The sequence below is a fragment of the Haemorhous mexicanus genome, chromosome 1 (assembly GCF_027477595.1).
Source record: "Haemorhous mexicanus isolate bHaeMex1 chromosome 1, bHaeMex1.pri, whole genome shotgun sequence".
Classification (NCBI taxonomy): domain Eukaryota; kingdom Metazoa; phylum Chordata; class Aves; order Passeriformes; family Fringillidae; genus Haemorhous; species Haemorhous mexicanus.
In genome coordinates, this window is record NC_082341.1 from 49462659 (window position 1) to 49487922 (window position 25264).

Genomic DNA, 25264 nt, shown 5'->3' on the forward strand with positions numbered 1-25264 from the left:
AGATAAGTGTAATCAAAGTCCATATAGCAGGCACAACCTAACTTGTTTTCCTGGGATCCATCGCAGTAGTATGTGTTACTGAATGACAGTTAAATTAAAAAAAAAAAATCTTCTAAAGCCTGGCTCTTGTTCCTGTGTTCTGTGGTTACCAAATGATGCCATTTCCCCACCAGCTGCTTCTCTGCTTCAAACCTGGGTGAAAAGTTTCCCTTGGTTCTTAGTTAGAAAGTTGCTATTTTATGTGTACTTTACTTCCCCAGGCTATTCTGAGAAGTACTGTCCAACTATATTGCACTGGGTGACAGTATACAACAGTATGGAGACACTGAGGCATGATTGAAAGAAAAAATCCACAGAGATTATGTATTCCCAAATATTGTAAAAATTGTGATTTTTAATAAGCAGTAAATCTAATACAAGTTATATACTTATTTAGTTGAACAAAATTCTACAAAGAGAATAAAGTTATGGTGGTTAGCATTCCAGCATGACAAGGTATATCATAATTTTAGTCAATATTCAAATTTGAACCTGTAACTGTAGCTATTATAATTTACAGAAAGATTAGCAGTTTTCTATTGATTTGCAAGATCATTATGTTGGCTACCTTCCCTGATACATAAAAGATATTTGCTCTCTTTATTGAGAAATAATTGGTCAGAATCAGTTAGTTTGTGTAGACTCACTTCACTTCAGACAAAGCAAAGAAGGTCCTAATTTTGCCCATGTCCTCTGAGGGTTCTCATTCAGCAGACATATTAAAGAATATATGATTTAACAGTCATCAGACAGTTAATTAAAAAGAGAATGTGAAGTTTAAGCATAATAACATGCTATTTGGAGTACTCCAGGAAGATTCCAAATATTTACTGCCTAAAGGGATTCAACTATGGTATTTGCCATGTCTCAAAATAACATCCTTAATGAGTATGCAAGAAACTACTCCCCACCCTTTCTACTGAAAATGTAATATTCAGTGAGAGAACTCACTCTTCCAAGGAGTGCACATCAGTGTTTCTGCTCAGCGATGAGGGCTCTCACCAGGCAGAGGGGCTCCTAGCATTGAGTTGAGCATAATTTCCCTTTGGAAGAAAAGCAATGTAATTGAATTATGCAGGGGTTTTTCTGCCAAGTACTCTATGTCAGCAGAATAATAAACACAGTTAAAGCTAAGTAATATTAAAGCAAAAATAATATTAACTTCTGTTGTGTCATCTTAGTGTTTTTCCTGCCACTCATGTGAAAAAGTATTGTTCTTTAAGCAACTCTTTACGTTTTTATTATGATTCTATGTTCTCCTCACTTATTTGACATTATGAAACTAGTTTCACAATTCATTTAAATCTTGGCAATGATTAACCTACAGTGTTTATGTTGCAAGTCAGCTCAATTGTGTATGCTAGCAGATGCCATTGGGAGGATGGAGAGGGCATTCATTTTGTCAGAGAACAACTTCAAGACATACAAGTGTTTTAAATGCTTTCATTATGTTTTCCCTCCCTCAATTTTCCCTCCCTCAGAGTAGTGGTTCAGCAACAATGAAGAGGAACAGGTGTATATGAAAGTCATGTTGGTGTTAGCAAATATTTTTTTTTCCTACTTCAGCCTGTAGAGAGGTTTGCACTGCAGTCTTTTTTAGTCAGTAAAAGTGGCTTATTTTGTTACTTCTGTAACTAATAAAATTTGCTCCAGCTGGCACAGACTCTGCAAGTCAGAAAAATTGACTATGCGTATTCTAAGGGTACATCACCACAGTTTTGTTATCTTCTCCACACAGCAACCTCTCAGCTCAAGGAGTGAGTGAAATGGTATGTCAAGTGGACAGAGGGGGAAAGGATAGAAAAGTTAATTCTGCAAGTTAAGTTGAACAATGCAACAAGAATGAACAGAATTACAGCTCACAGAGTTCTAAGACAGCAGTGCTGTTATAGGCATCATAACACAGGGTTAGCCTTTTTCACAGTGAGAGATGACTTTCATTCTACCACCAGGAAAGATAGAACCTGTTTTTATTAATATTCTATTAGTGTTTCCTATATCACATGGCAAACTACAGAGGCTAAGCTTCGTGACGTCCCCATTCCATACTATATTGACACAGTGAGGCAAAAGTAAAAAAGAGAGAACAGAAGTAGAGGCTGGAGGCAACAGATATTTTATTAAGCTTTCTAGTTTCCTTCTATTTTTCTTCTTTGTTAAAAAGCAAATTCTGTTGCACCTAGTTGGTGTGCGCTAGTGGTTGTATTTTTTCAAAATCAGAAAGAAGTAATGGGTGAAGAACCTTTGGAAGTCATTTAGTGCAGCCTCTTACACTAAGGGTGAACTTCAGGGGTAGAGCAAGTTATTCAGGGCCTCATTCAGAAGAACATCAAGGAACACTCAGGCCTCTCTGCTCCCTTTGGGAGAGGAGCAAAACCGCAGTAACAAAAGCTAGTACAGTAGGAGATTCTCCCGCCACTAGTTCCACAGCGCCCAAGTGAGACAAGCAGGCCAGCCTCTGGATAAAAAAGCTCATGATGAAGGAGAGCTGTAATGGAACTTAAGGCAAATACATCCATACCATAGATCACACAGAGACAGAAGCGCCAAGCCTATATTTAAAGGGTGTTCCTAGATCCAGGGACAGAGAATGTGAAGGTAGAAGTGTCTCAGGTGAAGCTGGTCAGCACAATTTTGGCCAATTAGTACATTTAGGGTCTTTGAGAACATATCACTAAGACAGAGAAGGATAGAAACAATACCTTTCTTTGTTAGTTTTCTTCTTAAATGAGGATACTAAATCACATAAGATCGCTCTCCAAATAAAGGAAATTCAGCTCTTCTGCACGGAACAAGTCAATCTGAAGTCACAAAAGAAATTTGCCTACTGTGGCCCTTTCAACAATCCTGCTGGACAGTTAAGCAACATCATAGGGCATTCCTGGAGTTAAAATAATAACGTGGTTTCTTTGCATCTAGTTTTTCTGTAACTTCTAGTCATTGACTGTTAGTACTGGTCCTTGAGACAATCTTTATCCCTTACTTTTTGGAGAGTTTGTCAGCTTGTCTGCCAGCTATCTTGCACTTGGAAACTTCTGTTGACCACTGTAATTTACTGTCTAGAAAGGCAGAATGCCTATTCCCAGTGCCAGTGTCAGGGAGGCCTATGTACACACCTTTTTGCTTTGTTGTTTATCCATCTCATCTTTACAACAAAATAGACAATATGCAGGTTTTCATAAAGTAAACAGAAGCCACAAATTTAAGAAATGCAGCTATCTGTCACAGCACCTTAATAGTCTACCCAACCTCATGGACTAAAAAGCACCACAAACTATCACCATGTAAACTTATTACAGGCCCAACTCAGTCTCAGGATTTCTAGAAAGCCCAGCCATAAGTTTATCCATTTAGGAAATGAATACAACTCTTGAGTTTCACTCTTTTTACAGAAGCCACAGGAGTTTACTGAAAGAGGAAATTGTTGGGCCAAGGCTGCCCATGAGCCAACAGCATTACTCTGCTAGCAACTCAAGTACAACAAAGAATGTGCATTTAATGAAAAGTGGCTCATTAAAGGATTACAAAGCAAATATCAATCTTGTTAGAAACCTGTGTGGTGATATCAGCACATGCTCTGGCTTATCATTCCTTAGTAAACATGCTATATTGTAAATATATGTGTCACCCCCCCTAGTTTCCTCAGCTTTTGGTTAGCAAAGATTTATATATCTGCTGAATGGAGGAATAGTTGTTGAATCCAGTTGTGTTCCCAGCCTTTTATAAGTAAAAAATACTTGCCACTAATTTTGCAAATATTTTTCAATAACTATACATACACAAGTTTTGATTTTGTGATGGTATAATAACATGCTTCATATTTCAGTGGGTACAACATTCTAAATAACCCATCAAAGGATCCTTCAGTGTTCTCTTGTCAATATATTTATTATTTATTAAGGAGTCAACGATGGTGCTTGATGTTATTATTTCAGTAGCATTCCACCTTCATACCAGTTTGTGTTTGTCTATCAGCATGTCCTAATCTTGGAAGACTGAACCAATTTCTTTAATAATGGAGATGTTATACAGTGTTTCTGGAGCTGCTGCTGGGTATTCCATATTCACAAAGCAGTGTGAATATACCACTATGCTCTTGTTCAACCTGCCTAAAAAGTAACAGTGCCCTATTCGAATTGACTGGGTTGGCAATGACTAATTTCATCAGGTTTTCATAGAATTCTATTTCCATGTGCTCTGAATGCAAGACAGACATGCAATCTGATACTTTACTTCAGGTGTGTCTTAATCACCATAGGTATAAAAAGGCACTGCAGCATCTCTGCATGCCCAAGGCATGAACACTTAGGCAATTGACACTCTCCAGCTCTCTCAAAGTTAGTCCATTACAATGTGTTAAGATGAACTGTGTTCTAGAAGACAGAAGTAACAGACTGTAAGGAATCTGGTAATGGGAGGTTATGATGCCCCTCTTTTCTCATTAAGGAGTCACAAGTAGGTAACAAACTAAGTCTTAAAACAGTATCTCTTGGCATGGTGCACGGGACCCTGGAAAACACTTGTCAGACAGGAAATAAAAAGCACAATGCAACTGGCTTGCCTTTTCGTCATAGAAAAAAACATTAATTCCTGAAGAGTTAGGAAGATCTGGCAAAGGTCAAACTGAAAAGGTGTCAGACTCAATTTGGGTTACACTGTATCCTTTTTGGAGTTGCTGCTTCTCAAGATGAATTTTCACCTCTTGTAGACCTGAACCTCAGATGTATTTATGACTGCATTATAAAGCCTTTATCTCTTCAATTCATTTTCTGCCAAACATTTTCTGCTCTTACAAACATTTTCTGTCATTACTTACTGCAATCATTTGTGAACCACAGACTTTACTACAAAATCTAAATGGCTGATGAAAAATGGGTCTGAGGAAATCCTAGTCTTCATTGCTCCCTGTCTTTTATGTTTTTTCTGCTTCTGCTAAGAGCTTGAGATCTTTCAGAAACCAGTTTTGAAATACATAGGAAGTATATGCAGCTAATTCCATAGAAATTTCCAACCAATTTTCCATTGGTACCAAATCAAATGCCTTGGCTATTTCTTATGTGTAACACTTTAACTGGTCAGACACATTATCTTGTCCCCAAAACATTATGGATCATGATCGTCTTTCCTCAAAACAAAGTTATCATTAAGCCAGTTAGCTCAACTTTCCTCAGCCACTCTTTTTCTTCTTTTTAAGTATTGATGACTCAATATTGACAAGGATAGTCATTCCCTCTCTTGGAATTTTCCCTATTTCCCAAGATTTCTAAAGACTCTGAGGTTTCTAAAAATGCAACATTCCTGAGTCCAAGAAGTCAATGGCTAGTTTATTTTCAGTTTCACATGCCTAAACTGCATTAATCCTGATGACGTGAAAATTTGTATTAGTAATTTTTTTCACTCATACAGACTGTTAGGCATTCTTCTTTCCTGCTTAGCTATTTCTGACTTTACATTTGTCTGTAACAATAAATATATTTTTTTCTTTCTAGTGATTCACTTCTAATATCTTGATAACATCAAAGACGGTACAAGTTTTTAAGGTATTGGTGTCGTACTGACATCAGTAACTTCCTTAGACAGGAAATTCTTCCTTGTTTTAAATCACAACCTTACTGTTAGCATTAATTTTATCCCTTTACTATTCTTGGTATAGAAACTAGTTTCCTATACAGCTCATCATGTGTTCCAGTTTGTAGTTTCTTTTGGGGGCATTTTGTAGAATGTTCATCAAAATCCATAACAAGAGGAATGACTTCTAAAGGTCCATCTGGATATTTCTGTTTGAATTGGGGCTGTCCTGCCGCATTACTCTCTTTCCAAACTGAAAGATGGTAAGGGTGCAGAGCTCTGTGTTTTCAGTTAAAATGAACTTTAACATTAAAAGTGCCCCAAAACATCCTTACCTCTGCAGATGACATTAATATTGGAGATCTGCTGTCATTAGCAATGAAACTATTCCAGTTGCTTGCAAAAAGGCTGAGGGAGGATGAAGAAACTCTTTTCTTCACGCAGCCTCTATTCTTGTTACTGTAGTGATGCCATGATTTGAATGGGAAGCCCGTTACCACATACCAAAAGCTTACAATGCATCTCTCCGTGTCCTTTTCTTGCTACCCAACTGTGAAAAATGACCAGATAATATTGGTTTTTGCATTTATGTGTTAGCTTATGCATGTTGTTAGTGATTATAAGTATTTAGAAATAGTATCAATTATAACTCTTTTTAGCTGCTTGTTAATATAATCTATCAATTAATATAATCTATCAGCTTAAGTATGCACTGTGTTGCTCATAGAAATAGTAGTGTAACAAATATAAAATCTATGTATCACTTATGGAAATAATAGTGTGGTAAATATATTATGTTATAGACCTTAGTAAAACATGAGATATAAAAAAAAGGTACTAAATCCTTATCAGAGGATATGAAAGAGCAGGATGGAGACACAAGAAGAAATAAAATCTATTGACCTGATGTCGTTATAGAGCACAACACGGTACAAAATACACAACTCCATCAGAAAGGGTGCAAGAGAGAGATTTTATTACTGCAACATTGCTTTTATACTTTTTCAAGACACTTACACCCATCCAGTATACACATTCAGTGACCATTGGTCATAAGAGAGTAACAAGTTCCCAGTAGGCGATCAGGGAGCCACGTCACATTTGTAGCAGAATGACACCTTCACCTCTAATCAAATAACTTTCTCCCACACAGAGTCAGAGACCAAGTCGTCTGCCTAGTCACCACTCAGAACTAAGTAGCATCCACTTAACCTTGCAACTGGTTGCTGCTATCATAACAGGCAACCAACCTAGTTGCTCAAAGTGTGGACCTCAGCTACCAATTCAACTCCTATGCAAAGGCAACACTTCCCCCTTAGGTACATCAAGTTCCCCTATTTTGGGGACTGTTGGTGCCCTGCAAAAGGAAATGGTACAAGACACACTTCTCAGTACTACCAACCTCTCTATAAGAGAATTCAAGGAAACAAAGCAAAAGTAACATCCACTAACTTAAATTTTGAAATTTCAGCATAAGCCTAAAACTCCCTTTACTCTGTCTTGAATTACCATCTTTACCAAACATTCCTTGAGGGTCCATGCTTCCATCTATCTAATAACCAATACAATTACCTATTCATTTTGCTCTCACTGTAGAACCACTCATCCTGTCCTTTTCTGTGTGCTCCAAATAAGGTTTGACACAACGGGCAGAGACCCAATGAGAGCCATTTTCTGTTAAAACACACGTGTATCCTCTTCCCCATGTTACTAATTCCACTGGGCCAGTTCACTTTGCCGTGATTAAATCTTTGACCCATACCTTAATCCCTTTCTTAAAGTTTGGCTGTTTGGAATTCAAAGACGAAAAATGGTAGAATATAGGAGAGATTTGCAAGGCAGGTAAAGGACACAAAAAGTTTAAGACTTAAAAAGCTTTGTCTAATCTCACTTGAGGCGACTCCCTCTGCATTCCCTCTTTTTGTTTTTGCACCTGGTGCTTCAACACACCATGAGCATGTTCAATAATTGCTTGGCTTGTCGAAGCGCTAGTAGAATGACCAACACCCCAGGCATGAAAAAACACTTGCAATTTCTTTGAAACATATGCCGGGCCATTATCTGTCTTTACATGTGATGGAACGCCTAAGATGGAAAAGGCGTGGCAAAAATGACAAATAACATCCCGAGCTGTTTCACCTGCCAATGCTGAGGCAACCACGGCATGAGAAAAAGTGTCAGTTGTGACATGAACATACTTTAAATGGCCAAATTCGAGCATTTTTGTAACATCTGTTTGTCATTCTTGCAAAGGGAGTAAAGCTTCTAGGATTAGTACCATAATACTGTGAAACATGAGACAAATGACAATCAGGGCAATTGACTTTGCTTCACTATGTGATAAATTGCTGCTGTATTGCCTAAGCACCCTGATGAAAAAATTGGTTAGATAGAACAGCTTGCTGTAACACATTAGGCACCGTTTTTACTGCTGAGGCAGCCACAAGGCAATCCACATAGGAATTACCTTCAACAAAGAATCCAGGTAGCGATGTATGGCTACGAATATGCATAATAAAATAAGAATGCTTTCGATTACAAATAATGGTCCACAGTTTCAACAACATAACGAATAATGGTTTCTCCTTTACATTATACAACACAGCTTGATCCAACTGCTTCACTTAGCAACATATTAAAGAAGGCACAGTAAAGGTGAATTTTTCCTTATCCTGATCAGCCAATGGAATTGTAAAAAAGCAATCTTTCAAATCAATGATAATTATTTCCCATTCTTGTGGAATCATTGTAGGTGTTGGGAGACCTGATTGTGGCTGCACCCATTGCGGCCATCACAGCATTTATCTGCCACAAACTGTGCAAAAGTCTCCATTTACCAGATTTCTTTTTTATTACAAACACGGGTGTATTCCATGGGTTAAATGAGTTTTCAATGTGTCCAGCTAGTAATTCTAGTGCTCTTTCACTAAGCCTCGCAGGGCAAGAAGCTTTCCGGTAGGCAGGGGCCACTGATCAATCCAGACAGGCTTATCTGTCAGCCACGTCAAGGACACAACCGGATGTTTAAAGCCCTGCATCCCAGTGGCCTCCACTAAAAATCCGTGGTAATTTTAACACCCCATTGGGTCAAGCAGTCATGTCCCCATAAATTAGGCTGAGCATTAGTAACATACGGCCTGATGTTAGCTTGTTGGCCTTCCGGATGTGTTACAGTGATCGCGATCGCAGATAAAGCACCAGCAGCTGACCCACCTAACCCAACAACTCCAAAGGTTGATTGAGTGAGGGGCCATGTTGGAGACGAAACAAGCTGTGAAATTATAGTTACATCTGTTCCTGTGTCAATTAAACCTGATATTGTTGTAGTTTCTGGGTGACAGCGCTTAGCAGTGACCAAACATTGTATTACCGGACGCTCATCTGTCACCTTCTGAGTCCAGAGAACCTGAGGTGGTCCTGTAGATCCAAAACCTCCAGTGTCACAACTCCAGTCCACCACAGTTGGAACAAAACTCATAAAAGGGACAAGTTGAGCAATACAAGTACCTTTTTGAATAACAACAGAAGGTTTATTAACAGACACCATAGCCTGAATTTGTCCCACATAATCAGAATCAATAAGACCCAAATGGATATTAATACATTGAATAGTGCTACTAGATCTTCCCATCAAAAATGCACTCAAACCTTGGCCTATAGGACCATAAGCATCAAGAGGCACTTTACTCTTGTCAAAATAGTCACTGTGTCAGCTACCAATATATCAATCCCTGCCGAGCCTCTTGTGGCCCCTGTGTATCGGTCACAAATGAAGAGCTTTGCAGTGCTGGCAGGGCTTGCGATTGTCGTCAGGGTATTTGTATCTCCATGCACCCCTTCGCATTCCTCTTTCAGTTTCCTTGCGCTTGCCGACCACTTGAAAAAGATCTTAACTTACAAAATTTAGCAATATGGCCAAAGTTACCACAGCAATAACAAGGCACCTTGCTGGTCCAAACTACCCTAGAGTGTGCACATCATCCAGCAGTTTGAGGGCATTGGGTCTTTGCATGCCCTGATTCTTCACAAGCAGAACATCTGGGTGAGGACTTCATGACTCTTGCCAAAGCAACCATTTTATGTTCAACCGAACCAACCTTTGAACAAGCAACTACAAGATCAGACAGTGAGGTATCTCCTGGTAAAGAATTAATAATTCTCCTACAATCGTCATTCGCATTTTCTCGTGCTAGCTGTCTGCATAAAATTTGCCTCAATTTATCATCTTCTACTTGGTTCTCAAGGGCTGCAGCAATCCTCTCCACAAACTGCAGAAAAGGTTCCATCACCCCTTGCTAGATGGTAATATACCTTGGTTTAGGAGCTGCCATCTCCATTGTTTTAAGCAAGGCACTCATATCCAGCTGCTGGGCCTGTGCAAGAACCAGGGGGTCCCATCTTGCCTGCAAATCCGGGTTAGAGAATGGTCCATTGCCCAGCAAGGCATCAACTCCCGCAGCGTGGCGTGGATCCTGCTGAAGTAACTGCATATTGTCCAAAGCTACCTTTTCAACCGTTTGTTTCCAGGTAGCTTGAAACACACCATACTGCAGTGGTTGAAACAGAATTGTAGCAAGGTGAACAATATCATAAGGTGAAAGTCCATCAGCATTTAGAACATGAATCACTTGCATCGCCTGTAAACAGTTAACACCATACTGATCTACTTTTGACTGAAGGTCCTGTGCAACCCTCCATGCAAAAACCTGATGGCTATCTTCTTGTCCTGAATTAGGAGCAGCTTTGAAAACAGGAAAAGTCACAGGCCCACCAGAAGCAGCAGCAGCAGCCATCTCCATCCTTTTAGGTGGACCTATTTTCTCTAACAAATTCCAGTCTCCTACTTCAGCTGCTTTCATTCTCATGTGCTCCCAAAATTGCAAAGGGTGTCGAGGAGTCACAGCCACCTGGCAGGGAAGCAGAGTCCAAGAAACAGGAGGCCTGGATCTGCTACGAGGTCTAACAGAAACAGATTCCTACGTCTTTTTAGATGTACTTCTAACCGGCAGTTCATCGTCAGAGCTATCACTAGACAGGGAAGGACACAATGTTAAAGATTGCATTTGTTCAACTAGTTCGGGGGGGTGGGCAGACGGCTGAACGGGGGAAGCAGGGGAGGCAGACGGCTCGAAGGGGGGCAGGGAGGGGGTGGATGGCTCAAGGGATTATGGAGAGGAGGCAGGTGACTAGAAGGGGGGCAGAGGCGGGGCGGACGGCTCAAGGGAAAGCTCGGGGGGAGCAGCCGAACCACGGGAGGGTGGGGGAGGAGCGGCCGACTGAGGGACAGGTAAGGGAGGGGTAGCTGATCCGCGGGAGGGTGAGGGGGGAGCAAACGGCCCAGGGAGAGACAGAAGGGCCGATGACCCAGTCTGTTTTTCACTTCGCTTCTTCTGTGACTTCATTTTTGCTAATTGCTGTGCAGGCATAAGATATTTTGGTTTAACACAGTTCAGCTAACTGCTGAGCAGGAGAAGTATGCACAGGTTTAACATAGTCTTTTGGAGACAAACACCAAGGAACAGTCTTAGCCTGCCGTTTAATTCTCACGATAGCCAACCCTGGGGGGGACTTCCACAGCAACTGCAGCAGCCTCCTCATGGGGGGATATATCTACAGGCTCAGCCTCATCTTCCTCCTGTTCCTCTACTCCAGTTTCTTGCTCTAATGCCTGCTCCTCCAATTCCTCCCTTGTATCTTGTTCTGCTTTCCATTCCCTCAATGCCTCATACAACAGTCTCCAGGTAGTAGCCAAATCAACAACTGTCTTATCCCCCTTAGATACCACTTCCCATAGTCTCTACCCAACCTTTTTCCATGCTCGGACACTGGAAGCAGTGTCGGCATCCCCTTCAAAGTCCTGTGACTTGCACCATATCAGTAAACTACAAAGATCATAATCAGAAGTTTGAACACTTTTTCTTTCCAGTAAAGTTGTCCACGTGGACAAAACAGTAATTTTCTCGTTTGATAAATTATTTCCCATTATTTTTCCCAGTCTCTCACCTCAAATCAGACGTCTGAATTAGGTCCGGACCTTCGCAGCGTCCTTGCTGCCTTCACTCATTTTTAGGGTACCCATCAAAATTTTTTTTTTTTTTCTTTTTACAGTCCCGTTGCGATCACGGCGGACGGCCACCAGATGTCGTTATAGAGCACGACACGGTACAAAATACACAACTCCATCAGAAAGGGTGCAAGAGAGAGATTTTATTACTGCAACATTGCTTTTATACTTTTTCAAGACACTTACACCCATCCAGTATACACATTCAGTGCCCACTGGTCATAAGAGAGAAACAAGTTCCCAGTAGGCGATCAGGGAGCCACGTCACTCTGTGAGCTGGCCAGAGTCAGTATCTCTTAACATTCTCTCCTTCATCCTGTCTCCTTGGTAACAACCTTGGTCTTCCTTCAGGAGAGATATGGGGCTTCCTTATCTTCAGGAGGCCCTTGCTAGCTCACAAGGACAGCACACAATGTCTTTCCTACAACCTGACACACAGGATGCAGATAAACTGGAGTGTGAAGAAGTCAAACAAAGGAGTTCCCAACACATCAGAAAGTTCACAAGATTGTTTGAATAATGCAGGAAATACATGAATATACACGTATCTCAGCAATGTAACAGTATAAAGACAACATTGTCTGTATACACTGGTGTGTTCTTTGGCTGTTGGCTAGGAGCACCCCAGTGTTGAAAATATTGTCCTTTTTTATCCTATTATTATTAAACTTATAAAAATTCTAAGCAGTGAATTCTGGTTTTCACAATTTGGAGGTTTCACCAAGATATACCTCAAGTCTCTGTGGCTCTGGGGGTCCCGGGCAGGAGGTGCCCTACTTAAAATTACAGCAGCCCACCTGGGCTTTTCCTGCCGCTATGAGAGACTGTAAGTTAACCCTCAGTTGGTAGGATAAAAAGAACAGAAGGAGAAAGGGGAGGGAGTAAAACTCTCTAAGAAATCGCGTCAACTCCTAAACCAGTGCATATAGAACCTAGGTAGGTGAGTATATTGTAAAAAGGGGATCACAAAAAATCTGGGAGTCTGTGTGTGTGTGTGTGTGAGATGCGGACAGGGTAGTCCCCAGTCTGCCATGTGAGTGGGGAATCTTTTTAACTGCATTTCTGTCTCCCCATGAGGGGCCTGGCCTGTAACAAGACAATGCGAATGTCAGAGGCTGAGCGAGAACCTGCAATAAGAGAAATGTTAGCCAGTTTGGGGTTAAAACGGGGATAAAGGGATTGAAGAGGAGAGGGATTGCCTGTAATTTCGACTGCAGAAATCCTAATTCCGACGTAGTGCTGCACTCGACTCATGTCTGACAGTCTATAGGAATCTAGGGTATAATGTGGTGTTAGGATAGTTAAAAGGTTAACACAGAGCCTTCAAAGGCAAGAGGCAGGGCCTAGGCCCCAATATATCCTTGAGACACGACCGATTTGGCTGATCTGGAGTGTTTAGCTGCTAAGTAGAGAAACACTCCCTGAGAGATTGAAAAATTGATCGGGTTTGGTTGACAACAAGGCTTTTGAGAACCTTGGTATACAGTTGGCACAGTGGGAGCAGAACCCTGACACAAAGAATAACAATAAGATCAAAATGATACATTATTGTATGATTTAGTGGACTAAAGAAGAGATAAGATCAGACCATTTAATCTGGCCCCTACATGGGTCTTTTGAAAGGGAAATATGCCAAGCCTTAAATACTTATGTAAATGACAAGAAAGCTGTCAGCCAAGGAGAAAAGGATTATGCTTGCTCAGGAAGGTAAACTCTCAGTGAGAAGGGAAGGTGTTTAAATTGGAAGAGGGAAAAAGAGGGACCCCTTAGACTGTCTCCCCCCACCATATCTAGCAGCACCTAATGCACCCCCTTAGCCACCTGACAGGCCTAGTCAGAATACCTGGGGAAGAGCTGCTCAGCAGGAGGAATTAAAAAGGGAAGACCAAGCAGCATTACTATACCCCCCCCGGGAAATTCCACTGGGAGGGGCACAAGGGGGGACTGGGTTTGTCACAGTCCCACTCAACTCCTCCAAAGTAACAGCATTCAAAAAGGAATTGAGAGGTCTACTTGAAGACCGTATTGGATTATCAGAATAAGTAGACCAGTTTTTAGGGCCTAATATTTATACTTGGGAAGAAATGCAATCTATACTAAACCTTTTGCTTACATCTGAAGAAAGGCAGATGATTTGAGCTGCTGGTATGCGAATATGGGAGAGGGAGCATGTAAATGGACCCCTGGGGAGGATAAAATGCCACTACAGCGGAGGATGTGGGACCATAATGACCCCAGGGGAAGGCAAAACATGGAAGAATATAGAGCATTGATTATCAGGGGAATTAGGGAAACAGCTCCCCATAATCAGAACGCCCACACAGCATTTGCAGAGCAACAAAAAAAAGATGAAACCCCAAATGAATGGCTGGAGAGGTTAAAAAGGATTATGAGGCAGTACTCACGAACGGATACTAATATGGTGGTGGGACAAACACTGCTAAAAGTGACCTTAGACACATATGCCTGACTGGATATAAGAAAGAACCTAGAAGGATTAGAGGATTGGAAAGACAGAGGGTTGAATTACTTGCTAAAGGAAGCCCATAAGGTATGTGTAGGAAGAGATAAAGTAAAAGAAAAGGCAAAGGCTAAGCTAATGGCAGCTACTATAGTTGAAGGAAACCACTGGGCTAAGACTCACTCCTATGAAGCGATACACGGAATAAATAAACTCTACAACCAGAGATAGTTATGAAGTGGGTATGTATGTCAGTGCCTGGCACAAGCGAGATAGCTCTCGTGAAAAGCTTGTGCCCCGAGCCTCAGTCTGACCTACATTTTTATTCACAAAGATGCTCCATATGCAATACATTGCACAACTTTTTCATGTATATTCAACTCTTGGCCCCACCTGTCCTCGGTTCGCATGGTAATCAGATCCACGTCCTTCTGGGCATGCGTTGTTTGCTGTGGTGGTCACACAGGGGTCTCTCGGTGGTCTCTGAGGCTGAAGGCCATGGTCTTCTTCATGACTGAACTTTTGAACTCTTCTCCTTTGCGCGTGTGCTCTTGGTCTCTTGGTGCTTATCTGAGTATGTCTGTCGGCCTTGATCAGCTTGGAGACTGAGGAGCTCTTTTATCTGTGTTCTTTGCATCCCTTGGTCTCCTCTGGTATTGTTCTTTATGCAAGAAGCTTCAGAAATTTGCATTTTCCTATGCCCTTTGTAGCATGGCGGAGGTTTCTTAAGTAAAAGGGTTAAAATTCAACACATAGTTCTACAGGCTAAACTTTAAATGCTTAATTTATATTGCTAACTCAAGTGAATTCCAAAAATCTCTATTTCACCTATAGGGAGGTGAGGCCCCAATCAGGCCACAGCAAGGGGGCCTGGGATGGGCAAAGACTCACTCCTATAGAGAGGTGAGGCCCCAATCAGGCCACAGCAAGGGGGGCTGAGAGGAAGTTAAGAGGAATAGAGCTCCCTTGGAGAGAGGCCTTAGAAGGGAAGAAGGGGAATTTAATAATCAGGGCCCAATCCGCCATTTTTGCAAGAAAATTGGACACTTAGGACGAAACTGCCCACAGAGAGAAAAGGATCTGGAAGTTTTCATGAAGGTTTAAGAAACAGACAAATAGGGGGGTCAGGGGCTCTATCTCCTGGGGGCAAAATACCATCAGGAACCCTTGATAACTTTAAAAGTAGGCCCCCAGGAGGAAGAATCAGAGTTTTTAGTGGATACAGGGGTGGAGAGGAGATGTGTGTGTAAAATCCCAACAGAGAGAAAAGCCAAGATACAATTCTAGTAGTAGGGGCAAAATGGGAAGGATTTAGAGTGCCAGTCATAAAACATGTGGTATTTGAAGGAACAACAAGATGGGAATGGGGGACGTTTTATTTGTACCAGGGGCAGGATGTAATCTGCTGGGAAAGGACTTGCAACTACAATTAGGCATAAGGGTCCTTCCAGAGGGGGAAAAAATGGTAGTTAAATTGCTCAGATTAGAAGAGGAGGATGAAAAGCAAATTGAAGTAGTTTGGGCCAAACCTGGAAATAAGGGTAAGTTAAACATAACCCCTATAGTAGTATAACAGCAACAAAGGATACAGCAATATCCAGTCTCTCGCAAAGGAAGAAAAGGGTTGAAAACTGTAAATCACGAATTAATCAAGGATGAAACTTTGGAGCCATGCATGTCTCCCCACAATGCCCCCATGTTACCAGTAAAAAAGTCATACAGGCTCATCCAAGACCTGAGAGAAGTAAACAAAAGAACTATAGAATGATATCCAGTAGTACCAAATCCCTATACACTGTTAAGTAGAATTCCTCCATCACACCAGTGGTTCAGTGTGATAGATCTCAAAGATGCCTTTTGGGCCTGTCCCCTCACAGAGGAAAGCAGATGTATTTGCTTTTGAATGCGAAGATCCGATACAGGGAGAAAGCAACAATTCAGATGAGCTTAATTGCCCCAAGGATTTACTGAATCCCCTGATTTATTTGGATGAGCCCTAGAAGAGGTACTGCAATGTTTCCTCATAATACTGGAGGTAAAACTTATCTTATTGATGACTTACTTATCTCAGGGGAGGATGAGGAAAAGGTCCAAGAATCTACCATATAATTACTAAACTTTTTGGGGAACCAGGGGCTTTGGGTATCAAAATAAAAGCTCCAGTTTGTAGAGAATGAAGTAAAATACTTAGGGCATATAACAAGCCCGGGGAGCTAGCTTATTAAATCCTGAAAGGATCACAGGAATAACCTCACTTCCCCAACCAAAAAGTAAAAAGGAAATCAGGAAACTACTGGGGTTGTCAGTATATTGTAGAATATGGATTGAAGGATACACTCAAGCTGTTAAATTCCTATATGAAATACTAGTAAAGGAAGAGATTACATGGGAAAAAAAGATGAGCAGAGATTTGAAAGTTTAAAACAGAAGTTAATTAGGGTCCCTGCTTTAAGTCTTCCTGCACTGGATAAGCCTTTTTACCTATTTGTAGATGTGGAAAATGGGGTAGCCCATGGAGTTCTACCCCAAGAATGCAGGGGTCCAAGAGACCAGTAGTAAATCTGTCAAAATTGTTAGACCCTGTAGTAGAGGGTGGCTAACCTGTATCCAGGCAGTAGCTTTCACTGCCCTATTAGTAGATGAAAGTAGACTTTTGAGGGGAAATTAAAGTGCACACCCCTCATGCAGTTAGAAATATTCTGAACCAGAAAGCTGAAAAGTGGCTCACTGATTCTTGAGTGCTAAAATATAAAGCAATTTTGATAGACAAAGATGACCTAGAACTAATTACACATAAGCACATCAATCCTGCCCTGCCAAGTTTTTCTATGGGGAACTGGTAGAAGAACTAGTGCACGATTGCTTAGAAGTGATTAACTACCAGACCAAAGTGAGAGAGGATTTGACAGACCATCCCCAGCAGGGGGGGAAACAATTATACATTGACAGATCCTCGAGGGTGATTCAGGAGAAGCTAAAATCAGGATAGCTATAGTAGATGAAGGATTAGTGACCATAGAAAAGAGAAGGCTACCCCCCAGTTGGTCAGCTCAAACATGTGAATTGTAAGCCTTGAAACGAGCCCTCAAGATGTTGACACAAGGGAGGGTGACTGTATATACTGACTCCAAGTACGCCTTTAGGGTGGTGAATACGTTTGGGAAAATACGGGAAGAAAGAGGATTGTTAAATTCAAAAGGGAAAGAACTAATTCATGAAAGAGTCATCTCAGATGTTTTAGAAGCATTACAGTTGCCAGAGGAAATTGCTATTGTGCATATTCAGGGGTAACAAAAAGGGACCACTTTAAAAATAAGACGGAAAAATTTAGCAGATTTAGAAGCTAAAAACGCAGCCGAGGCCAGGGAAGAGAAAGTGATGATGGAACTGACCCCTACTGGAGAAATTCAGGATGTACCAGTATTCAGTAAAACCGAAGAAGAGGGTCTCCTGAGAATAGGAGCAAAAAGGAACAATGAAGGGAAATGGGTGTTATCTGATGGGAGTCAGCTTTTAAAGAAACCATTGTACAGGAAAATATTAGAAAGCATGCATGGAATACTCAAGTGCTGAGTGATCAGTTCTTGAGAAACTGGGGCTGCGTAGGAATTTATGGAATATCTGAACAAATAACTGAAAAATGTGCAATATGCCAGAAGGTAAACAGAAAAGTCATGAGGAAAGCTTGCCAAGGAGGGCAAGAATTAGCCTTATGACCTTTTCAAAGCATCCAAGTAGATTTCACTGAACTCCCCTCAGGTGAAATGGTGGAAATTTATGTTGGTAATAGTAGATCATATAACCCATTGAGTAGAGGTGGTGCCAGTAGTTAAAGCTACTGCCAATGTGGTATGCAAAACTCTTCTAGAATTAATCATTCCCTGGTATGGAATGGTAAATCACATTGACTCAGATAGAGGGACACATTTTACCTCAAAAATACTACAGCAATCTTTAGGTATAAAGTGGGAATTACATACTCCATGGCATCCACAGAGTTCGGGGTGGGTTGAAAGGCTGAATCAAACTCTCAAGAGAACTCTAACAAAGCTTATGATTGCAGCCCAAATGTCATGGACCAAGTGCCTACCCCTAGCCTTGTTAAGAGTTAGAACACAGTCTAGATGAGATTTAAAAGTCTCACCTTATGAAATGATGTTTGGTCTACCCTTTTTGACTTCACCCAATAGCATGGCCACTTATGAGGAAGGGGAGGACGGTGTCAAGAAATATGTCCTGTCCTTAGCACAAACTTTAGAGGAACTCTGGGAAGAGGGAAGAATCCTTTAGACTGCTACCCTAGATTTCAAAATTCATAGCGTTATTCCTGGGGACTGGGTGATGGTGAAATTATGGAAAGACCAGCCTTTAATTCCCAAATGTGAGGGCCTTTTTCAGGTGCTGCTAACCACCAAAACAGCTGTATGAACTGTCGAACGAGGATGGACTCACGCTAGCAGGATAAAAAGACCAGTAAGGGAACCCTGTGACTGGAAAGTCATCACTTCCACAGAAGGACTGAAAACGACTTTAAAACGGAATGCACAAGCTCAATGTGGCAAGTAAACCATGAGCAACCACGCATCAATCCAGACTGGGAGGGAGTCCTCTGTGAGCTTTATCGATTCTTTTGTATCCCCAAAGGCCAGAAGCTTTCCAAACTCCAGGGCGGCGGTTTGCTACCTCCCCAATCGGCAGTATCAGGTATATGCAAACTAACAAACATCGGGTCCATAGTTTTCGCTTTTGCCTGTAACGTACAGAAAGAACAACCATTAACATTCTCTGCTGAGACACTTCCCAGATTTATTCTTGATTACATACACTGCTTAAAGCACCCTGGAATGAGACACTCAAGTTGAATACAATGTCAGCGTGAAAATTGTGGCCAGCTCTGGTGCTGTAGCTGACCCAGGCAGCAAGCATGTTAAAAAAATTGTCGAGATAAATGGAAAAGTTCCAACACTAATCGAGGGCAGGTACCAATTCTAACACTTTGTTGTGGAGTTGAGTGGATGATCCCTGATATTCACGAGCTATTAGAAGGTGAGTGGGAGGCTGTAGTAAATAAAGAGAACATATTTTGAATGCAGGCAACTACTCTATATGATGGGGAGATAGTAAGACCCTATTCTGAGAGTGAACTTTATAAGGGTTGACTATAAAAGGAACTACAGGGAATCACAAAATGAGAAAACTAGGTGACATAGGTAATTTTGGGATAAGGAGACCAGAAGGCAAGACCAGATTAACCACTATACTTGCCACCACTCACATCCACAAGCTGTGGGCAGCAACCTCATCAGGCATGGCAGGTGGGGGTACACATTATACTGGGCTTCTCTTACTCCTTATTAGTCATGTCACCTTTGGGAATCCAGATGATCCCTGTCACAAATGCTACAAACCACTATACTATGGGAAAACCCAAGGTTCTTACTTTAGTTTTCATACCTTCATTAGCCACCACTGCTATAACTCCTCTCAGGTAGACACCTGCATACAAAATGACCAAATATATAAAGTTAGCAAAACTGTAGGGTCAAAACAGGGGTGCCCATGAGGAGACAAATGGGTTTGTTTCCCCACGAGTCAAAGCTGAGAATAGAAAAAGGAGCAAGATTTGATACAATATTTAATATGGGAACGAATAAGGATAAACAAACCAAGAAAACAGACACAGCAACCCACCACTCTGAAGCCAACTCCATGTGAAGATTTTTATGCAAAACTCAAACAACAACTGAAAAATGAAATAGAAATACCAAAGTTAGGGGAAAACTTCTTCATAGAGCTGGGAGAAAGGATCAGCAGGGAGCTAAATGTTACCAGCTGCTGGGTTTGTGGGGGGAGCTTTAATATCCAAAGAATAGCCATGGAAGGGTAGTAACCTAGGCCCAGGTGAACTTCTCAAATGGAACAGAACCAAAATAAAAGGGGAAAATTCGACAGAGGGGTGGATATTAAGTTCAGAATTAATTGGAGAGGAGTGCCTCTGGCCTATGGGAAGAGAATTTTCAGACAACGTAGGACAGACCTCTTGTAAAAGATATAAAGTTTATAATGGAACTTTCACATGGTGGATACCTGGACCAATATCCCAATATTGGACCCAGGAGAGGAAAAATAATTGTAAATATGAAAAGGAAATTAAACTTTTCTGGTGCAATGACTCTGGGAAAAATCCCTATTATGGGATTCCTGAAATATCTAAATTTTGGGAAAATATGAATAACCAAAGGAACAAATACTGGAAAGCACCAGATGGCTTATTTTGGATATGTGGGAAAAGAGCTTATTCAGAACTTCCTCTCCTACGGAAAGGAAGTTGCACTCTGGGAATTATACAACCAGGATTTTTCCTGTTGCCAAGCCAAGATGGAGATTATCTAGGAATACTGGTGTACGATGCCTTAAAAAGAAAGAAGAGAGAGCTAATTGGAGAAATTGGGGGATACCAAAAGTGGGGTGATGAAGAGTGGCCACCTGAATGGATAATACAGACATATGGTCCAGCTACCTGGGCACAAGATGGGAGTTGGAGATACTGAACCACAATTTATATGTTGAATTGCATCATAAGACTACAAGTAGTTGTAGAAATAATATCTAATGAAACAGCAGGGGCCATGGAATTAATAGTCAAACAGCAAAAGAAAACCAGAACTGCAGTGCATCAAAATCATTTAGGACTAGACTATTTGTTGGCAGAAGAGGGAGGGGTTTAACATATCTGATTGCTGTCTACAAATTGATGATAATGGGGATGCAGTTTTAGATATAGCCAGAAATATCTGGAAAATAGACCATGTGCTAGTCCAAAAATGGGAATCTATAATGAATAAAGGATGGTTGGAAGATTATTTTGGAATATCCTGGTGGAAGAGGGATGGATTTGTAGTGCTATGCGGAATAACAGGTCTAATCTTTCTTCTATGTTTGATCCCATGCTTTATTCAATTAATCACTTATGTAGTCCAAACATGCAAATAATGACAGTACCCACCAATCCAAAGTCAGGAACCACAGGACGAAAGCAGAAAATTATGGTATTGAGAAAAGAAAAAGATGATGAAAACAAGGCATGTAAGATCTATTAAAAGTATCAGTATGCCAAAAGTGCAGAAATACAAAAGTTGTAGCTCAAGCTAAATACAGTAAGAAATACAAAGAGGAGGGATTGTGAATTCTGTTTTTCAGGGAATTCTGTTTTTCACTGAATTCTGATTCAGTAAATTCTGTTTTTCACACCAATCATCTCCGCATCTACCAGCTCACTGCCACCTTTGATGGCCAGAATAATTTTCCCTACCCCCTTCCCTGAAGACCTTTATGCTGTGGGACAGACTGCAATGTTACATATACCTCTTCCATCCCAATGAAGTGTAGGAGCCACAAAACTACCAGTCCTCTTCCAAAAGACACAGATAGAGACTGAATGAATAGTCTTTCTGCTTTATTCTAGCCCTTTGCTAGAAGAACAAGAAACAAGAAAAATGCCCTTGGCTTCTAAATCTGTTTTCTCCACTTCTGGAGTGCAGATGCTACAACCTCCTTTGAGATGGAAATTGGAGGTAACCAAGAGCTATATCTCATCACTAGTGCTACATCATTAATATTAATTTAATTTGATTATATAAATATTTAATTTGATTACATAAATATTTAATATTTAATTTGATTAGTCACTGCTCATCCACTGACTCTTTGAATCTGCCTCACTGGTGGTCAGAGTTTAAATGCTGACTCCGGCCTGAATCCCAGGACCTTCACTTGTCTATCGCAATCCATGGCTGCTGCGTAGGAGAGCAGATTTCTGGGAGCCATCTTTATGTCCTGGTAGTCCAAAGGTACACAGTGAACTTTCTCCACTTGTCCAAAAGTTGATCATAAATCCCCTGCTTAGGCCTTTTGGATACTGTCATCCCTTCAGTGACCTGGAGGATTAAGGTCCTACAGCCTGGCTCTGGTTTCGTTTGGAAGGCAGTTTCTCTATGGTGGGATCAGAGGAGCAGTAGCCTGGTGGTCCTAGCGCTGCAAGGATAAATGTAAACCAAGGTTTGAGGAAGAGGGGATGCCCCAGGGCCTGTGCCCCTTCCTTCGGAGTTATGGCCGCAGCGCCATCAGGCAAGCGGTGAAGGGGAAGTGGCGCGGTGCCGGCCACGGCCCCCCCGTTGCGTGAGGAAATGGCTCTCACGTGAGGGAAGCGGCAGCGCCCGGCTCACCCTGCCTGCTGCCCTAGGAGGAGGCGCCAGCGGGTCTGGGGCTGTCTGCAGCATGCCGACGAGCTTCACGGTGGTGCCAGTGGAGGCGCAGGGCGAGGAGCGGCAGCAGGATGGGCGGCAGCGAGAGGAGGAAGATGAAGGCGACGAGAGGGACCGGGGCACTGGTGAGAGAGTGGTGCAGCGCCGGTGGTCAACGCGTAAAGAGAGCGTCAGCTCTTTGCGTGCGGAGGAGTGGGTCTGTGGCGGGCCGGCGGGCGGACGGAGAGTCCCCGAATACTGTGGAGGGGCCGCATCGCCCCTCTGCAGCGAGCGATGCCGGGGCTTCCTATCCAGGTGTAGAAGTGCTCTTCGCGAAAGGGTGAAAGTCTGGCGCCTGGGGTGGCTGAGAGCCTGTTTCTCTTTGTTTCCATTAGTCAGCGCCGCTGGCCGAAAGGAGGAAGTACTCATGGGCGGCTCCAGCCGGCGGAGGGGAGCAGCCCGCGGTCGGGCGCGGAGCCTGCCCGGGGCGGTGTGGGGCGGTCAGTCCACCTCCAGTCTGCGACGGGAAGCGGGCGGAAGCAGCGCCGCCCACGGCGGTTTAACTAACGCGGAAAATATGTAGAATCAATCGTTTAGGTTGGAAGAGACCTTGAAGATCAGATAATCAAATCCAACCATTAGGCTGTCTTAAAAGCTTACTGCTGTTGGACCACACTAGGGAGAGGGCTAAGAGGCAAGATTCAGACTGTGGAGAAGAGCACAATTTTACCTGCTTTGCTCCAGGTGTTTGTCCAGCCATGTGCTTTTGCACCAGACATAGCGTCTAGGGTTAAGTAGGTGTTTGCTACGAGATGCCGTCGCCTTCGGAGCCTTGCTATTTGCTAGGCCTCGTTCCTGAAGCTTCCTGGGGGAGTAGACTCAAACCGGAGGTGGAGCTCGGACACCGTGAGAGTCTGCTCAAGACAGCCCTTTATGCAGCGGCAGTAGTATTTCTCTGCCAGCGTTGCGGGGGAAATGAGTGATTCTTCACTTGAATGACAAGGCACTGCTGGGAAAGCAGTAATTCCTGTGGCTCTTAACACTTCCTTTTTCCGAAGCGTGTTGCAACAGCAATACCAAGTATGGTGTGTGAATCACTGCTAGCACTTCGAGAGCTAGTTCACATCTTGCACTTTATTCTGGATGCTCTGTTACAATCGATACTTCTGTAAAGGTTTGGGTTGGGGGATTAACTTTGTTAGATGATAAGAGGTGAATAAATGGGGGTTTGTAAAAGGCATCTTATTATTGTAGTACAGGTGACAGATAAATAAGGCTAATTCCATGCGATGTGGGATATAGATGTAAAGAGATAAAAACAGATATTTGACAAACTTAATATATTTACATTATTTTAGGAAGCTAATATAGTAAAACACCAAGCTGACATAGTTGGGTTATTTTCTTCCAAAGCTTTCTACTCTAAAATCTTACTTACCCATTAAAGATACATATAGTTGCCTTTTCCTTAGTATATTCAAATGATCACTAGGTATTCTTATAACTGCTTATTCTTTTTCCAAACTAAATGCAATAGAAAAACCAAAACAAATAAGCTGTGACAGTTTAACAGTTTACAACAAACACAACAGCAAACAACAGTTTGTTTCTGTGACATCTGTTTGTACTACATGGATGACTAGTAGTACAGCATTAATCTGGACAAATTTTCTTTTGGTAATAGAGCTAGTCAGAGTGTCATGGTGTACGGTGTTTATGCAGGTGACATGTCAAAATACTGACTGTACATACTGGCAAAGTTAGACAGGATTTGTTAGACTGCATGTATATATGAAGTATCTGATTTTTAAATCCTGGGAAGGTGAGAGGAAGAGTGGAACTGCTACTTTCACAGTGGTTTATCACAACCCTAAAGGCCAGAGATAAATAAAAATCTTTTTATGTGATTAGGTAGTGTTTTGGGGACTAGTAGTTACAGTTGCAAGGTATATTAAATACTGTTATGGATCTGTATCAGTCAAGGGAATGAATTTATGTATGACTCTTCCTGTGTGTTTGTAAAATTGAAAGTAGAGAGGAAAACACTGAAAAGGGAAGGCATTGATTTGTATATAAATTATAGGCGAAGAGCTCTGACCTCATGAAGAGATGAAATGCTACCCTCTGATAGAGAGTTTTGGGAAGTGAAAGACTTCTACTTACTGTTGCTTTGGGTTTTGTATGGAATTGTTAAGTTTATGCTGTATAATCAAATAATTGTTCTTGAGGTATTCTTCTGAAAACTAAAGAATTCTGAAATGTTTGTACTGCTAAAAGCTGCTGTAGTTAAGCCCATCTAAAAGCCTGCTGCTCAGAGGAGGACTCCTTGCCCTTCTCACTGCTCCAGCCTTGAGAAAAGGCTAAGAAGTAAATTATTTCTTTCCTTGTCCTCCTCTGTGTCTGGGTTTGCTTCCTTTTTCCTGCACTTGACAATCAGACACTTCACTGGTCTGGTTCAGCATGCAAAACTGTGAGCAAACTAAACTGCTGCAGAGGTAAAAATCATGCTTCCCATGTTTTTGGGTTGAGGTGAGTACTGCAAAAAGTGAGAATAGCTAGGGTTGTGTCAAGGTGAGAGGTGGGCAAAGCTGAGAGCAGAGATGAACATAAAAAAGAGGAGAATGGGAACTTACCCTTCGCCTATATAGCTCAGCATGTTCTTTTGTTCCAGTTGTTTAGAAATCTAGCATGTTATCAGTTTTGATTGAATTGTCTGTCCTAAAAACCAAGTAGTTTACCCTTGACTGCAGTAGTACATTAAAAAAAAAAAAAAAACGTAACCTACCAAATACATGAAAACCTGACAAACCTGTCCCATCAAACTCAGTACTAATTTTTTTGAGGGAATCATCTGTATGCTGTCTAGTCATTAGATCAACAGTAAAGTAG

General features: G+C 41.7%; 2 protein-coding genes and 1 long non-coding RNA gene across 5 annotated transcripts in view; 2 read left to right on the top strand and 1 right to left on the bottom strand.

Annotated features, from left to right (window-relative positions):
* NFX1 (nuclear transcription factor, X-box binding 1) overlaps positions 1 to 12363 on the top strand; it is a 113348-nt gene extending 100985 nt beyond the window's left edge. Inside the window, exon 24 of the mRNA XM_059849364.1 lies at positions 11716 to 12363. Coding sequence (XP_059705347.1) covers positions 11716 to 11946 — 231 coding nt within the window. The 3' untranslated portion in view covers positions 11947 to 12363. The remainder of the gene's footprint in view (positions 1 to 11715) is intronic.
* Positions 11795 to 23381, bottom strand: LOC132328986 (uncharacterized). Its single transcript, XR_009486932.1, has 3 exons — positions 23106 to 23381; positions 19587 to 19628; positions 11795 to 18882 (listed from the first exon to the last, which is right to left on the bottom strand). It is a non-coding gene; the product is annotated as an uncharacterized LOC132328986 (long non-coding RNA).
* The window catches only part of LOC132328974 (solute carrier family 12 member 7), an 89328-nt gene continuing 85933 nt past the window's right edge, over positions 21870 to 25264 (top strand). Inside the window, exon 1 of one of the 3 annotated variants that reach the window (XM_059849491.1) lies at positions 21870 to 22521. In XM_059849491.1, coding sequence (XP_059705474.1) covers positions 22410 to 22521 — 112 coding nt within the window. In that variant the 5' untranslated portion in view covers positions 21870 to 22409. The remainder of the gene's footprint in view (positions 22522 to 25264) is intronic. The other 2 variants (XM_059849482.1, XM_059849501.1) reach the window with 2 other exon arrangements.